At 41.0% G+C, this 18,616-nt stretch overlaps 1 protein-coding gene across 8 annotated transcripts in view; it reads left to right on the forward strand.

Moving 5' to 3' along the window:
• Nucleotides 1-18,616, forward strand: part of VEPH1 (ventricular zone expressed PH domain containing 1) — a 166,205-nt gene that overhangs the window by 3,277 nt on the left and 144,312 nt on the right. For 2 of the 8 annotated variants that reach the window (XM_074963712.1, XM_074963713.1), the window contains exons 1-3: nt 4,290-4,445; nt 10,552-10,839; nt 14,124-14,339. In XM_074963712.1, coding sequence (XP_074819813.1) covers nt 10,702-10,839; nt 14,124-14,339 — 354 coding nt within the window. In that variant the 5' untranslated portion in view covers nt 4,290-4,445; nt 10,552-10,701. Of the gene's footprint in view, nt 1-4,268; nt 4,446-10,551; nt 10,840-14,123; nt 14,340-18,616 lie in introns of those variants that run through there. The other 6 variants (XM_074963710.1, XM_074963709.1, XR_012640961.1 and 3 more) reach the window with 6 other exon arrangements.

The raw sequence follows: 18,616 nt of genomic DNA on the forward strand, positions 1-18,616 counted from the left end.
TCTTTAATTGCAAGATCCCTTAAACAAAGAAATTTCTCCTTCTCTGCTATTCTCTCCCTGTCCCTGACGTATATATTTAAATCTAAATTATTTGATTTAGACGTAGGCACTCAATAATTGTCCATCAGTTTGAGCACTGCTTATATGCTAACTTTTAGATAACTTTTAGTTCCTGGAACATAAATATTATCTTTACTCCATGCTAAAAATAGAAAGCAAAGAGCTATTGGCTCCCATTGTTAGTTGGTGGCAGAGTAAAGAACAACATTAAAATTTACTGGAAATACTCCAGCTTTAGCAAAATGGGCTGATTTTGTAGCATGTCTACCATTATGCCACACTGCAGCCTAAAACCATAACCATGCATAATGTCCACAGCAAATTGACACATAACAAACGAGAGTGGAGTTTGGAGAAAGGTGGAAGGAGTTGAGGAATTCCACAAGTTTCCTGTTGGATACACTTTTAAACCAGCATACTATGATAGATCTTTTTTTTCAAATGAGGGCTGTCCTAGCCCAATGATTGGCACTCAGCAGATGTCTTACCTTGATGTGTTAGATCACAACCTGGTCCATGGCTTTAGGAGCAGACAGGAGCTATCTGAAATGGGTGTGCTCAACCTACTTTTGAAGCTGGGCACATATGGGTATGCATTGCTAAGTAACTTCCCTCACAAGATATTCACTGGTCTAGCCCAGCACTTGCTGAAGTGGCCACCATTGAGTGCCTCCATTTTTGGATGTTCAACCTGAAGAAACCTTGGGTCTGATTTTTCACAACTTCAGCTGAAGGCAACTGAGGGTAGTCTGAAACTTTGAAAATTAGGCCCCAAATGTCTGAAACTAAGTGCCCCAAATCAGAAACCACTTAGGAATTTTTTTCCTTTCTTTGCATTTTTTTTGCATGCTCCAGTTGCTTGGGGCACAACTTAGTCCACAAATTTAAGATTTCCCCCTTTTTTCACTGTTTTCAGTGACATGGCACCATCTGGACAAAAATTAGCAACAATACTTTCATTATCAATCCTTTAAAAATAAAGACTGTGACTGCAATTCTTGCAAAATTCGCTTTGCTGAAGTATAATATTTTTTCCAGCCCAGCCCACTTATATTTCTAATTTATCTATTTTTGTAGAATCTAAGCACCTAAGGCAATATTAAGACTCATAGTTAGGTCCAGTTGCCTTTATACTTGGAATTTTTATTGTTTCTCTTCAATTATGAGAGCAATTATTTTGCATAGAGTGAGTTTTGCAACAAACTCTGAAACCTGTCAGGCTAGGTTTCATTCTGATAGCCTCTAATAAGGAGTTCTGATAAGAATGCTGTGTCTCCAGCTACTAAGAGATCACCTTGGACAGTAATATCTACAAGGTCCCCAATCAGAGTGCATCTGTCTCAGTGGGTTATTGAAAGAGAAACAGGTCTTTACATACATTAAAATGGACATTAAAGTTAGGAGTTGGACTTTGATTTAGATCTGGAAATGCACAGGGTACCAGAGAAAGATGCAGAGCACTTAATGTAATGTGTCTGACTTTTTTCTGCTTAATTATTATTAATCATGTTTTCTATGGTAGTTGAAGGACCAACCAAGAATAGGGCCCATTGTGCCAAGTACTGTTCAAACACAGAGAAGTAGATGGTCCTTACCCCAAAGAGCTTACAATCTAAATAGACAAGACAGAGTGGAGGGAAGGGTAGAACACACACAAGCAGAGCGAAGAGTGAGATGGTAGCAAATGGCATGCTTGTTCCACAATTTTTTGTTTTATTTTAGGGAGGTGGGGCTACTTAGATGCTAACTCGTTTTATAACAGAGAACAGAGCTAGGTGAAATAGCATCAAGATGCTCATGAGGGGGGGTTGAGGAACTGTCTTTTGAGGAAGTATTACCAACCACCCTGACCCTACAGGAAATGTTAGTTTCATGGCCTATGAAACTGGTTTCCTTGTACAGAGAAGCAAAGAGAATAAAGGCTGTATTTAATCACAAGAATATGCTATGGTTTGCTCACATTAATAAAAATTATCTGGTAATACGAAGCAAACAGCATAAGCTTGTAATGAACAAGGAAGTGCTTAAGATATCCTTATAGAGCTGAAATGTCCTGCATGTGTACATCTTTTCAGCAGTGTTACATAATGAAACTTTTAAAGAGGTTTGTCATAATTAGAGTTAAGACACCGTAGCTTATTGAAGAAGTAGCCTCAATTTCAGAGAGCATACAGTAAGGAAATGTCTTCTGGCATTGTCCTTAATATGTTCTATAAAAACTGCAAAATGGAATCTGTTTGAGGCAGGGAGCTAGTCCATTATGAGAGATTGAGATGGCTGATTTTCCCTTTGCTGAGGTATAAATCAGTAGTAAATCCACTAAAATCATTGCTGTTACATTGGTGTAAAATCAATTTAAATGAGAGGAGAATAAGGCCTGGAATCCTTTTTGTAATCTGGAGATGAAGAGGGTGCCTAAATGGGAGCTGAGCTCTAGGGAAAATCTGGCCCACAGCAGATGCAGACACCTTCACAGGTTTCTGGAGTGTGCCTCAAAACATCACTTTCCTCAGAGAGAGGAAGAGATTTAGAATCTTCCATTTGAAACAGTGACAGCAGAGCCAAATAATATCCTGTGCTTTGGGGACTAAACTGTGCGCATATATCAGTTTGGTCTCTAATTAGTTAGAATATAAACTGACACCAACCTGATGTGAATGTGGGAGGATTTCCAAAGACTGTTTGGAACAGTATTGGCATCTATGGGCCAAATTGTCTGTTGGGGTAATTGCCATTGACTTCAAAGAATTTCACAAGCAGAGAATCTGGCCCTATATATCAATAGAATAGTTGTCTTAAACTATGTTTTTTAACCATATTGCTAGTTAGGGGAGTACTGTAATCTAGTGATTTGGTGAAGAGGAATAGGAATCAGGACTCTTTGTGTCTGTTGCGGATCTTACCACAGACTGAGTGTGTGACTTTAGGCAAATCACGTACTGTTTTTGTGCACCAACTTCCCCATTTGTAAAATGGTTATAATGATATTTACCAATCACACAGGACTACATGGTATTATTATTAATTATTTTATTAAATTAAATTAAAACAGACAATGCTTGTAAACTTCCTCCTCTGAAATTCAAGTATCTCTGAAGAACAGTAGACTCAGTGACTGGAAGGAAATCCTGGCCCTACTGAAATCAATGGGAGTTTTGCCACTGATTTCATTGGGGACTGAATTTCATAGTCTAAGACCAGAAGGTACCATTAAATCCTGACTTCCTGTATATCGCAGGCCCTTAAATGTAACCCGGTTAGCCCTGTATTGAGCTCAATAACTTGTGTTTCATTTTCCAGAAAGGCATCTACTCTTGATTCAAAGACATCAAGACATGGCGAATGAACCACTTCCCTTGGTAGTTTGTTCCAATGGTTAATCCCCCTCACTGTTAAAAATTTCTGCCTAATTTCCAATTTGAATTTTTTCTGGCTTCAGCTTGTAGCCACTGGCTCTTATTATGTCTTTCTCTGCTGGATTGAACAGCCCTTCAATACCTGGTATTTTCTCCCCTGGAAGGCACTTATAACCCCATTTATTTCACCAAATATCTCTCGAAGAGCTGATCACCATTTAATACATTGTTGCTGGCTTAGATTTGGTTCTGCTCCTACCCCAACAAGGCAGTCCTGGGAAGTTAAAATTCAGGAGCATTGTAGGTGAAATATTGTTTCCAAAAGCCCAAAGGGAGGGTGCTTGCATTTCAACTAGTAAGATCAAAGTGCGTGTTCAAGGAGTGGACATGGACAGCAGGCTTGTCATGACTCATGCATCTTTGTAAGACATGTGTGCAGAGATTGAGTGATGCTGTTTATTAAATTGATGATAAAAGCTCACGTAAAGTTCAGGCCTTCCTTTGTATTCATGAGCTGTTTTATGGAATGGCCACAATTATTCTTTGGGATAGTAAAGCTTCTCTCTGGTTGTTTTATTCACTTGCTCTCTTTCTTTCAAAAAGCATAAGCTTACTGGGGTCTTTTTACATTCTTCCCAGGGAAGGATAGCTTTTCACTAACACAGAGAGTTCTGTTTTCTCTAATAGAAACACACTGCACGCACTTTGAGTAGGGTTTGTATTTTGTCCTAGGAACAGAGCATTTCATTCAGATAAGGCCACTCTGCATTTAAGTTCATTCTCGTCACCTGATCAAGCCATTCGTAACTTTTAGGCAGCTTTAGTCTGCATTCCTTGAATTCCTTACTCCTGGCACTGTAATTAACAGCTTCAGGTTCACTGCTTAACAGTAAATTCCATAACTTTCCACTTGTTATGCCCTTGGATGCTGCCTGTTGTAGCACAAAGGCAAAGCTGAATATCCACTCCGACTTTCAACTCTGCAGCTGTAAGAGCCACTAAAGAATGTCATTGGGGAGTCACGCACAGGTAAAACATCACCAGTTTATATTTGTTGTTCTGTGGATTTTCATCTTCAAATGTAAGAAATACTGAATATGAATATGGTGGGCCTGCTTCTCTTCTCATTCATAGCAATGTAATCTCATTGACTTCTATGTAGTTACTCTGATTACCCCACTGTAGTTGACAGGAGAATCTAGTCCACTGTGCTTTCATTTCGGATGATTTAATTTGCACGTTTTACTAGCTCTCTTTCTGTTTTGTTGTGAATAGTCCAGAAAAAGTAAAATCCACTGCATTGATACAAATCTTTGTATCAAACCTATAAAACCTAAAAGAGTAGGCTCACCACAGGATGAATGCAGTGTACTGGGCATGTTATTTAAGTGGAGACTGTTGTTTCACTGAATTATTTCCTATGAAGACCTTAGTGCTCTGCATCAGTTTTGACCTTTGTTTGACATTTTACAGTTGTTTCAGGAAAAAAGGCACAACGCTAGTGTGAATGAGATTATAAATTAGCCCGGTATATTGGATTACAAATATAAGAGATCTGAACAGGTCATAGGTGGTTATATGTGAACTGTTTACTTACAATGCTGCAGGTAGAGCTCAAATTAAGGTCCCAGGTGAGATGAGTTTGTGTGGCCTTGAGTCTGTATGATGCATTGTGAGAGATACCTGACTGAACCTCTTTCTTTTAGAATCAACAAGGATTCTTTATGACAAGAATTATTATGTGTACTGATAAAATTTTGCTTTGGAGATAGCCCACTGATACTACATTTGTATTTTTTTAAATCCATACAACTTGAAGCATCTTCTATAATATAACTTCTCCACATTTTTTAAAATGCCATTTAATGGTGTGTCAAAAATAAATGAAATGTGTATGCAACGAGTAGGCATCTTCAGAGCCCTCTTACCCAGGATTGACAGCAGTTCTAAGTGGTAGTATCACACAGGTATGACCAATCAGTGTACGGGTGGAAACTATACATGGGAATTAGAAATACAGTAAAAAGTTTCATATTTGACCATTTAATATACATATTGCTTAGGCATGGGATTCTCTATGCTAATTATATATGAAGGATGCCTCAAACCTGTACAGTATACATGCCTTCATTAAGACCTTGCTCGTCTCAGTCTCGCAGGCATGCACTGAGCCCTCCAGGCAAAATGCTATCCCTGACCTGTTCCACTGGCTGCAGGCTGCTGCAGAGATTGAGTTCCCTCCATATCCCTTAGAGCGTTGCACTTTGGTTTCATCTCCTGGCTTTTTGGTCAATGTGTATGTACAGAGGGTCACCAGTGGACATGGAGTCTCTCTAATAAATTATGGAGAGGGGTCACTACAGATTGAGGTGAGAAGGTCTTGGGCAGGTAGGAAACAGCCTCGATATTGCAAGTACACAGAATAAGTGAGATTTATCCATAAGAAGGAATCTGGATGGGATCAGGAGCTGCAAAACCTAAGTCCAGACTTGTTTTGAGCCATGCGCCTTACAATCAATAACTAGTATGCATAGGTTTCATTTAAGGCACACTCCCTGTCACTTCTAGAGGCTCTGTACAGCAGATTGCTAGCAGTAATGCAGCAGCTTGATTTAATGCAGAAATTCCAGGCAAATATGGTTACACCTGATCCCCTCTTTTGGCTCTTACACCACCTTTCTTATCCAGCCCCACCATACAACCAACCATCCTACAAATAATTCACTCTTTGCAAGATTCTGCATTTACCATGATTATGCTACATGCATTTGTCCTTAAACCTCCAAACACTTTCAGACATGATTTTCTTTCAAAATTCAGAATATTCACTCTTCCCTGTTTGCACACATATGGGCAAATTCTGCTTAGATACATTGTTATAAATGTAGAGTATGCCACTGAAATAATTTATACAAATGCCAAAGAGAGCAGAATCTCACCAATGAGTCTTGGTATCTGTTAAGAGCTAGACTCAGGAAGACATTTGCAGTGTGTAGCAACAATAACAACATTATTGAACCTACTAACTCATGAACAATGCTACATATTCTCATATCAATAAATTGTGTTTTTTATATCAAGCATCTATGTACTCATATATATATCTAGTGATATATCTTTTATATAGTACTCCTACAATGATAGCCACTAGTGATTAGGCTGAAGTTGTCTCACTCTGATTATTTTATGAATTTGTTCCATTTATAGATACACCTATCATCAACATTAGGCATATTTACTTATGATGTTTGGGCTCTGGAGGAGACTTTATGGCATGAAGCAGGAGGAAGTAGTCCAGGTCACAGTTTCTCTGCTAAAAGAAAAGGAGTATTGTGGCACCTTAGAGACTAACAAATTTATTTGAGCAAAGCTGTCGTGAGCTACAGCTCACTTCATCGGATGTGACTTGGGAATATTGTGTTCATTTTGTGACACCCCATTACGAGAAGATATTGACAAACAGGAGGGACTTCGGAGAAGAGCAGTAGAACTGATAAAGGGGCTGAAGGAATTTTCTCATGTGAAATGCTTTCAAGAGCTAAGTCTGTATAGCTTCAGGAAGTGGTGGTTGGCCATGTGAAACATAAGATAAGATATTTGAAAAAGGGAGAATAATTATTAATGCAGTGGGGAATAACAAGGACTAATACAATGAAAGTAAGGGAATATTTAGTCAAAATATCAGGCAAATTTCTTGACAATTAGATCTATACAATTGTGCAATCGTTCTCCAAGGGAAATGGTGGCAGCCCTATCATTTGGAACATTTAAAACTGGAATGGACATAAAAAATAAGGATCAATTCTCCTTTGGCTGTGGGATATGACAGATAATCTAATAGCTCATTTCCATATCTAACTTATTGTGTTCTGTTGTGTCAAAGCTCTATATGTTAAAGAGTCACCAAGTAAGTTAGGCCTTGACAAAATAGGGTAGGTTGACACATTGCAGAGGTCTTACAAAATGAAGACTCTGTTTCAGTGACAAAAGGGAGTGTTTTAGGTTGTGTTGGCTTAGGACATACCTCTAGGTTGTCAGACCATCATTTTTTTATGTAACAGAGTTGATTGCATTGTGAAAAAATATTTTCTTATTCTTTGCCTTCTCAGAAAAGATTTAATACTGTTTTAAGTGGGCCTGTAACCTTTCTTCTAATGTCTGTGTTTAATTTACTGGGGTCATGTGATGTGTATTTTAGTTTCTTCTTGTGATTATGATGAAATTTGAAGGTTCGCTGCTGTTTGCATATATTTGCGAGTGTTTGCAAATGTACTTTATTCCTCATCTGGTTCATTCTTTTCTCTGTATGGTCTCAATCACACAGCGGCCAACTTTCATGGGGTAAATAAGCACCCTAACTTTCACAATAACCCCAGAATCAAGCTAATCCCATTTCAAAACAAGGCCAAAACAAGCCAATCCCTAAGAAATCCCAGCACTCTATGTGACTAGATTTCCCCAGCATGCAGTCTGGCACTGTGGTGGGCCCACTGTGCACCCCTGACTCTCTCCCCCTCTTGCCCCTGCTTGCTCCCCCCCCCTTGCCTCTGCCTGTTGAGAGCCAATCAGAAAAAAGAAGCAAAAAGCTACAACAAGCTACAAGCCAAAAACTAGCCAACAAGCAACTCACAAGCCAATTAAGCCAAAAATAAGCCCAATTTCTGCATTTTTTCGCAGGTTTGGCATGTCTGCTCAGTAAGCAGACAATTTCTATCATTGTAGAGCTGCGGATCCTGTCTCCAACTGTATCTGAGGGTATGTCTTCACTACCCGTCGGATCGGCGGGCAGCGATCGATCCAGCGGGGATCGATCTATTGCGTCTCGTCCAGACGCAATAAATCGACCCCCGAGTGCTCTCCCGTCGACTCCTGTACTCCAGTGCCACGAGAGGCGCAGGCAGAGTCGACGGGGGAGCGGCAGCAGTCGACTCACCGCGGTGGAGACACCATGGTAAGTCGATCTAAGTACGACTTCAGCTACGTTATTCACGTAGCTGACGTTGTGTAACTTACATCGATTCCCCCTCCCCGCCCCTCCCAGTGTAGACCAGGGCTGAGATATTGTAGCCTTTGAAGGGCCGTTGCCGTATTCCTGCTCACTATGATTTTATCACTTCTGAGTGTTCAGAGAGCGAACTTTGGCTCCACTTGCTCTAGATCCTTTCAATATTCAGGCCTGTTGCAGGGTGCAGTCCTGGAACACATCACTGCAGTCACCTTGCCTCTGTTCCCCTCTTGGTTATCTAATCAACTCCCATGCACCAAGAGTTTTAAAATAATGTTCCCTCTTTGGGGCTGTAATTTATTAAGTCCTCACAAAACAAATACACAGTTCCTTTAGCTCTTCCTCAGGCCTTCCAATTTACCCGTGTTCCAGGGGTTCAGGCTCTGGCTCTCTCTCTCTCTCTGCTCCTCACTTCCCTCTGAGCTTGGGAGCTCTGCTGGTCCCACTCTGGCCCCTGAAGACCTCCCCCCAAGTTTTATCCTACCCCCAGTCCCTGTGCTCTGCGGTGCATTGAAAACTGTTAAAATTACCAGCTGTAACTTTAAATTTGAGGGTGTTTTCTTGATCCTAATTACAGATTAAGGAGCACTGTAGGGATGTGTGTGATCTGGGCCTACCTCCTGTCAGTTTGCAACTAGCTAACCTGGAGTAAGGTGGGTTGTGCCTCTCTGTTTTAGGGAACAGCTTGCTTTGTCTCTCAGGTTTTGGGTTCTTGTGCGTTAGGGTTCTGGAGTTTAAGGAATAAAATAGTGCTATGTTGCAACTCTCCAGCACCATTATTATTTTTTTTTATTGAATTCTCTGTGTGAATGCTATGAACAGTAGATGCTCAAACTCCTCCTTCCCTTGGAGCAAGGTCTCCACAGCCCTACTTCATGGGGCTGTGCTTGAATCCTGCCCCAGCTGATCATCATCCAAGCTTTGCCAAAGGACAGCCTCCATGCAGCTCTCTTTTGCCTGTAGGCTTCCTTTAAGATCAGAGCACTTATAATTCTCAGCAGGTAGTCACATGACGATCCTTCCCAGAGTGACCTGTTCCTAAAGATACCATGCTTTGGAACAGGGTTGGCTGGTCTCAGGACTCCACTGCCTTTAAAGGGATAAATCAGCCATTTACAAACTCTTGAATGGCCACACTGAAATCAGTAGGATTACTCATGGAGTCAGGCAGGTATTGCTCATTATGCTTAGGGGTATTAAAACCTGGTCCTTGTACTCAGATCAAGGGAAATCTGTTGTGGCTTCTTAGTGAATTGTTCTTGCTGCACTATGCAGGTTACCAGCACCAGTAATATCTTTTCTCTTCTGTTTCTTAGACCATGCTCTTCAGTATGGTATCTGAACACCACAGATATCTCTTGGTTTATCCCACTAATAGTGATGTCCTGCAAGATTCAGGTAGCAGATCATCCCATCATCAATAGTAAAGAACAGCATAATTTAAAGTAGGCAAGAAATACACAAAGCATGCAATATTTAAAATATTCCTTGTGGAATTTTGGACAGTTGATGTACATAAGGATTTGCCTACAGCTGATGTATGTGGAAAAAGGATTCTTAGCTCATCCTAATTGCTGGGTTTTTTCATACATCAGGCTTCAGTTGTGAAAACCTTAATCACATGCGTAGTCCCAGTTCATCATAAGTAACAGTTGCACAACCTAGCTTTCCAGGTCCAGTCCCTCCTCCAGTTCAGATCTGGGGCACTGTTCTTAGCCTGCTGTACCTGTTCAGTGCCCACACACACACACATATATCCTGCTCACACAGTTTCTCTCTGGGCAGAGGGGAAAAAAAGAATCATACATGACAGATGTCCTGGCACTTAATACCCTTTTGGAAAGTGCTCAGATATCATGGTGATGAGGATAGTATAACAACCTGAATAGAATGAAATGGAGAAGGCTTCTTTCTTTATAGCTATCTGTGTAGACTCTGATTCAGCAATGTACTTAAGCAGATGCCTGACTTTTTTGACTATTCACATTCCTGAAGTTAGGCACATGCTTATTAAGTACTTTGCTGAATGAGAGGCTAAGTACCTTTCACAAGCACTCATTGAAAAATCTTTGGTGAATCACAGGGTGACACTCCCAGAATTTTGCTAATATGTGCTTTTTTTTTTTTCAGATCGTGGCAGAAGAGGTCTCAAAATGTGCAAAAGGTTTACTGTACCTAGTAAACTGCTGACTAGGTTATGGGTTGCTACATCACCAGCCTCATTTGACTGAAGCACATGGTACAAGCAGAGATTTGCCTGACTGGCAGAACACATAAGCCATGCATCATCTGTTTGGGCTGGTTTTGGGACAAAAGGACCTTTCACGTGCAGGGGATCTATTCTCCTTAGATGATGCTGAGATAGAAGGAAGCCTGTCAGAAGCTCTTGAGCAAATAAAAATAATTAGTTCATCTCCAGTAAGTAAGACGTGCTCCCCCAATCCTTCTGCATGAGATAATGTATCATGAAAAGAAAGGTCAGAAAACAATGACAGCATAAGCAGAACACCAAAAACAGATAATAAATCTAACCTTTTAAAAACCACAAAAGTCCTTAACAAAATGTCAGATTCAAAGACTTCAGCTCTTGCATTCAGTTCTCATTCTTCTGAATTTTATTTTAAGAAAAATAATTTAAACTGATCTTAGTCACACTTCATATCAAGAGTCCATTTATAGTGTATTGAGGGTTAATAAATGATGAATAGATGTTACAGTCATGCTATGGCTACGAACGAAATAATGAATGCATGTGCCTTGGGGCAAGAACATAAATACCATCATTTCATTTCTGAGAGGATGACACCCAGATCCGCAGCCCTTCTAAATTTTGTTCTGTTGGAATTGCCCCTAACAGGAGGAGTCCCTGCATTGGTTGTTTTCTCAGCTCCACTACAGCATTTTATAAGCTTATGAAGGAGACAGAGCAGCATAAGAAATAATAGGTTGACCTGGTACTCGGCACTCTTTGTGAGGGTAGCTTAAATTCTCCGTATTCTGAGCTACCAGTTCACTCCCTTAAGTGTGCTCTCTTTGCCAGCTTATCTTCTGCTCTTGTGTGGGACTCCCAGAGCAGCTGACAGATAACCTATCAGCATGGTCCAGTACTGACCTTTGGTTAATCTGACCAAAAGAGAGTATGAAAACCAGCACACTGAAGGGAGTTGGATCCACAGGCTGAAGGATGGTTATTGATTGGAGGACCTGAGAATGAATGGGAAGTGCTCACAGACACAGTCATTCCAGGGCTATAAGTTGCTATCACGCAAAGACATGGACACTTTCTTCACCCACCCGCTCCCTGGCAACCTTGATTTTCTTTTCTCTGAATCCATTCTGTTTTTAGCTTTTCACCTTTTCTCAATTTCACCTCTTTCTTTCTCTTTCTCTTCCTCCTGCTCTTTTCTTCTAAGTTTTCTCCCACTCCTCCTCTCACCCACCCCCTCCTCTCGTATTAGTAGCTTCTTTTAATTATTTGGTTACTTACAGCGTTGGTTATCTTATTATAGAGTCAAACTTCCCTCCCTCCCTGCCACATTGTGATGTTGCTGAATTCAGCTGCTAAGTACTGTAGGAGTTGGTAGGAGACAGATAAAGATAAGATACTCTGAAAGCATTTTAAGAAACTATTTGTTTATTGGTTTAGATCTCTCTAACTCTTCTGTACCATGGATTCATATAGTTTAAGGCAAGAAGGGACCATTAGATCATCTAGTCTGACCTCCTATATGTCATGGGTGAGTGAATTTCACCTAGTTACCACTTCATTGAGTCCAATATCTCTTGTTTGACTAAAGCATAACTTGTGTTAATGCTTGAGTCAGCCCAATCCATTCCTCAATTATATTTCAGAGCAGCCTTGAGCCTGAGCCATTTTGAAAACCCTTAAATCCCCATAGTGGCCACTTTTGATTGGAATATACATCAGCTTGCAGAAGAGAAATTATCAGCTGTAACAAGACCCTGATATATTGAACTAGGAAATGTACATGCACTTTTCTGGATGCATATATCATAGTTATTTTAAATGGATTTTGGCAACATACAAACTTCTAACTTTCAGAACTTTTGAACACACTGTTGCTTGTGGCCACAAATGCTCTAAATCATCAATTAGGGAAATCATTGTGCAGAGACAATTCTTTCCTTGGGTCATTTCTTTGACAGCAATTACTGTTGCACATTTTTCCAGAACATTATTCAAATCAGTTTAGCTCTTGACTCTGCTTATTCCTGGTATATTTCCACTAATGGCATATTATCAGCATTTGCAGATATCCCTCCTATCATAGTCCTCTGAGACAACAGGACTGAATTTGCCACTGATATTTTGTACTAAACTGCTAAACCATGCGACATCCTAAAGAACAAAGGATTTCTTGTGCTTCTAAATTCCCTAAGGCTAATTCTCACTAGAGGGCAGCAGTGTTCAGTGATATACTTCATTATTGCTGTGGAGCAAGGCTTCTCACAATTTTTAAATTCAGATTTTGAACTGCCAAGGTGTATTTATGTTGGGAGACTCCTAGAGTTGCAGAGTATTCTGCTGTACATCTTTCTATGGCCAAAAGGCAGCTAGTGAATACAAATGCAAACTTTAGTATGGATCTCTTGCTTGTTTCTGTTTCCAGCCAACACCTTACTGGCTATCTCGATATTATTCTACTTCTGTTTTAATCAAAATTTTATTTTAAAAAATAAAGCAAACTCTTTTTAACAAGAGGAGGAGAGATCTCCTGGAATTGGAAGGAGGAAAAGCCAAATTGCAGGATCAGATACATTGGCAGGGTAGGTCAACTGATCACCCCAACAGCTTAAAACATACATCCAATGTGCTCATTTACACCAGTGTAAGTCTGGAATTACTCCACTAGATTTAATAGAGGTACTCCAGAATTATCCCTTTGTAAATGAATGTTGAATTTAGCCCAAATTCTTAAACATTTCCATGGCTAGCAGGTAAAAGTAACGTATTTTTTGATGAATACTTAGCTTGTGTTTGGCCTCTGTGCCTCTTTGAGGTAGAATATTATAGTTTAGCATGAGGGTTAGTTGTTGTATATACTGTGTCTGAGTCTCCATTGTAGTCATTTACACTAGTGCAAAATGGATGTTTTGGTAGCATTTTGTAGGTAGTTTGCACAGATGAAAATAACCACACAGCATGCAGGGAAACAGAGAATCAGGCCAACTGAATCAATTTCTATTCTTAGGTACACTATGAATCTGAAATATCTCCATTTACATCTGTGAGTCTAAAGAATTGCATAACACAAGTTATTTGGACTCCTTGATGTAATTTTTTTTACATTTAAATGTTTTAATATTATAGTAATATACAAATAGAAAAAATATAAACCAGGGATTTCAAGGCACATACATTCACATCTATTGAACAGGGAAGCCATAGCTTCAAAATGGGGGACTACAAAAATTCACAATCTTAATAATTTAATCCATATTTTTTTTGTAGGAGCACAAATTATTCCTTTGTGTTAAATTACAACTTGGAATAGTTAAAGACCTATGACGTGATTAGAGTTTTGCTCTCAATATTCTACTTATTTATTGTATAGATGACATGAAGAAAATGGAGAGTTAAATTAATTTAACATCTTCTGGTTCATTTTGTGGCATTCTTTAAAGGATGACACTTCATTTGCACAATACAATTTTAAAACCCATATTTTGTTTAAACCTAGGACTACCAGACTAACGACAATGACCAAGCAGTGGTGGAAATCTGTATCACTCGAATCACCACTGCTATCAGGGAGACTGCATCCATAGAAAAACATGGAAAGGCACTTGTGGCTCTCTGGGAGTCATGTTTAGAGCACAATCTAAAACCTTCAGGAAAAGATGAGGACACACCACATGCAAAAATTGCATCTGATATCACGAGTTGCATTTTGCAGGTAAGCCTGGATCACAAGAAATGCCATATCACTCACAGTGTCATAGCTTAATAGCAACTGTACTTAGTTTTTCTTGGGGTGTATCAGAGTGCCCACATTTATTGAAAAAGCCAAGAATTGGATCTTCATGTTAATTTATACTATTAAATGTATATGATGTATATTGAGGCCAAGTAAATGTTTTGGCAGCATTCTTATCTTTTGAAATTTTGTGTGTGGTGAATTTCTCAACCTTAATGTTGCATGAACACTAGACGTTTGCATCTTACATAAAAATTAAAGTGTGAAGGATAGTATTGTAGCAGCAGCAGCGGCAGATGGGAAAGACAATTCATTCAAAACCCATTATTTTCAAGGCACTTATGACTGTTTGGAAGAAAAATATCATTTGGGGCAAAGGTTGAAGAGGATCCTTTAGCTGATAGAAATGCTGCCTTTAAAGAGTGAGGATCCCATTTAAAGGCTCAGTTGTGATGCGGAGTCCAGATGCAAGACTGAAAACTAATCTATGGGCCAAATTCTGACCTTGAACACACAGCTCAGATTTTGATCCTTTATCTGCTTGGAGAATCTTTGTCCTATAAGTAGTTGTTTTTGAACAGTCATATGTTTTAACTGAAGCAGGCTCCTGATTGTTTTTCCAGTAGAGCATATAAAGGGCTGTGGGACTCATTTACATAATAGTTTCTGTGTAAACGGAAGGTCAGTATGGAAGGTCAGTATTAATGGTGGGAAAAATTACATGCCACAGGCTGGTCGTCAACATTCAGTTGCCTGCTTCAGTGAGAACACCTAGCTATGTTCAATGGTGTGAAATGTTTCTCTGGTCAGAAATAGGGTTAAAGTCAGAACACTGGGCCCATATTTGTATATCGCTGGGGTACCACTCTCAGGAAATCAACGTTACATATTGTTATAAATCTGAGTGCTTAGTGTTAGGTACTGTTATGTTACCTCACTGTCTGCCTTTTGGTGAGCTAGCATAAGCAGGCACAAGCTACAGAATAATGAGGCAGGCATGAATTCAAAGTAAGCAAACAGCTGAGTCTGTTTACCAGTACAGAAGGGTATAGATGAACCTCCCCTCCTGCTGCTGATGACACTGTTACCGAATGTTTTCCTCTCTAAGTGCAGAGGGGGGATGGGCAGACACACCTCTGAACAGCCTTCACTTATGGAAGAAGTTACACCCTTTGCGGGCTGTGTGAGTGTGTATCCTAAGGAACACACTCATCCAGCCTCCATACTAACTCTGCTACAACACCTACCCCTAGCCCTGGATGACCTGGAGAGAAAGGATCAGTAGAGGGCACCATAATATCTAGAGAAGTGGTAAAGAACGTAATATCCTGAGTTCGGGGTACAGGTTCAGGACAGAGCCAGAGGCTTTGTATGAGCCGGAGCAGCAGGTCGGGTGCAGCATCCTGGGAGCAGGCTACGGAGAGAAGGCCCAGCAGCAGGCAGCCTGAGAGCTGGCACTGACAAGCTGAGAGCCAGGCAGGAAGCAGACTATTAGTCAAAGGAGACCAGCAGCAGGGGGAACGTACATGCGCAGCAGCTGCCTGCAGGAGGAGTACAGGACATGTGGAGGGCAAGAGGACACTGTGTAGGAGGCCCCAATAAGACAGAAGAACTGAGTGAGCTCTGGCAGGTGGTAGAATCTGCAGCCAGGGTTTAATTGCCCCTAGGAGGGATAGGCTGGAGAGAGTAGCCTAGATACTAGCCCTGACAAACCTTATGGAACAGCTCCCTTTTTACCTCTCTGTGACCCCTTGGGCTGAGTTCTGAACTGTTGGGCTGACCTGGACATCCAACTGTTGAAGCCATTATTTATACCCTTTATTTCTGTCAACCCTGGTAAAATAATCCTCAATGGTTTATTCAGAATGGGAGACTATTAATGGGGACCCATCAATGACCGTAATCTGTACAGCCTGGGTATGTTCCTCTCTGGGGAGGGATATTGCAGTAAAAATGAGGAAGCTGAAGCAGGCTGGAATGGAAGAAAGGAACTGAAATTCACCGAGAGCCTGTTACAGGAAAGGGAAGTGGAGTTGTCTGAGAAATGTATTGTTTTAAGGGTACCTTCTATATGTGTAGTTATTCTCGGCTGGCCCATGCCGAATCTTCCCAGCACACTGTTGTTTCTTTGGCCAGTCAGTCTTCTGAGTCACCTGCTTACCCCAGCACTGATGTGTCAGCTCTACATACTGCATTTCATTGCTAAGATCCCTTCATGCAGTTCCCTTATTATTGCCAATTTGTCTTCTGCACTGACCGACTGGCAGCAATGTGCCAGGTTTGACTCAGACTTGCTCTTTAAATGAACTTCTCTACATCTTCCCAGCAAATGCTGGTTGTTGAGAATGAGGTATCTTCTAGTGTGTGTCACTCAGTCTTTCCCTGTAGTCGCTGAAGCAACAGTACTAAAGGCCTTGGTGTGTTAGTGTTTACTCCAGACTACTGCTCAAATAGTTGCCAAAAGGTCCCCATTATGACATGTTGCCCTTAAAACTTCTTGAGATTAGTCATCTAATTTGGCTCTTGGTTGGAAGTGTTGAAAGTCCAAAAGAAGCAAAAAAAGTGAAAGAAAAAAGAACCCCAAATGTGAATTCACTTCAATGAAATTGCAATTTACAATCCTCCATATGCCCAGTTCTGTTCTTTTCAGTTCCGAAACTCTGGGAACAGTTCCAAATGAATTTACAATGAAGAAAGAAAAAAAAATCTACCTGCAGCTCAGATAGGTGTTGATCTTGTTGAGGAATATAATTCCTGAGATCAGCAGAATAAGTCTCCATTGTCTTAACTCTGCTTATTATTATAACATTGTCAAAATAAAGCATTGCTTATTTCCTAGATGAACTGTATTTGTTAGCGTTAAATTTATTCTATTAGTTCAGAGTACACACTGTAAGGGCCTGACTAAAAACCCACTGAAGTGAATGGGAAGACACCTATTGACTTCAATGAGCTTTGGATTTGACCTTTAGTTACATGTTAATATATTTACATGTTAGGTACAGATAATATATTTTGAGACTGGAAAAATATGTAGCAAGAGTTTGCTATACAGATAAGGGTAAAGTGGTCTGTAGCTTTTTTAGTCACAATCAATAGTGGGGTGGAGGGAGGGAATGTGGAAAGGCTGTTAAGCAGTGGGAGTCCCTGGGAGGTGTTTGTCTGGCTGACTCAGCCAGAATTTCTCTGGAGCCTCTGATTAAGGCTTTGATTGGCAGGACCAAGAGCTTTGCTACTCTTTTACAGAATTGCGTTTTACATTACATTACATTTTACAGAATGTACATTTTACAGAATGTAATGAATAATGGTTAAGCTCTGGCGGTCAGTGCAGAGGAGGCTGGGACACTTCCCCACTAATAAATAAAAAGAAAAGGAGTACTTGTGGCACCTTAGAGACTAACCAATGTATTTGAGCATAAGCTTTTGAGAGCTACAGCTCACTTCGCTGTAGCTCACGAAAGCTTATGCTCAAATACATTGGTTAGTCTCTAAGGTGCCACAAGTACTCCTTTTCTTTTTGCGAATACAGACTAACACCGCTGTTACTCTGAAACCACTAATAAATGACGATCAAATCCAATTTTTCTTAGAACCATGAGTCTTTCTGTAGATAGTTCAGACATTTATGTTAGATGACAATGCATGTTTGAAAGTCTGTGATGTGCCAAAGTTCACCATAGGGCATGGGGTAGGCAAACTCTTTGGCCTGAGGGCCACATCTGGGAATAGAAATTGTATGGCGAGCCATGAATGCTCACAAAATTGGGGTTGGGGTGCAGGAGGGGGTGAGGGCTCTGGTTGGGGGTGTGGGCTCCGAGCTGGGGCCAGAAATGAGGAGTTCAGGGTGCGGGAGGGGGCTCAGGCTGGGGTGGGAGAGTGAGGTGCAGGGGGGTGGTGAGGGCTCCAGTTGGGGTGCAGGCTCTGGGGTGGGGCTGGAGATGAGGAGTTTGGGGTGTAGGAGGGTGCTTCGGGCTGGGGCTGAGGGATTTGGAGGGTGGGAGGGGGATCAGGGCTAGGGCAGGGGGTAGGGGTGTGGGGAGAGGCTCAGGGGTGCAGGCTCCGGGCGGCACTTACCTCAAGCAGCTCCTGGAAGCAGCAACATGTCCCTTTTCTGGATCCTAAGCAGAGGTGTGACCAGGTGGCTCTGCACGCTGCCCCATCCACAGGCATCTCCCCTGCAGCTCCCATTGGCTGTGGTTTCTGGCCAATGGGAGCTGCGGGGGTGGCACTTGGGGCAGGGGCAGCGTGCAGAG

The sequence above is a fragment of the Natator depressus genome, chromosome 9 (assembly GCF_965152275.1).
Source record: "Natator depressus isolate rNatDep1 chromosome 9, rNatDep2.hap1, whole genome shotgun sequence".
Taxonomy (NCBI): domain Eukaryota; kingdom Metazoa; phylum Chordata; order Testudines; family Cheloniidae; genus Natator; species Natator depressus.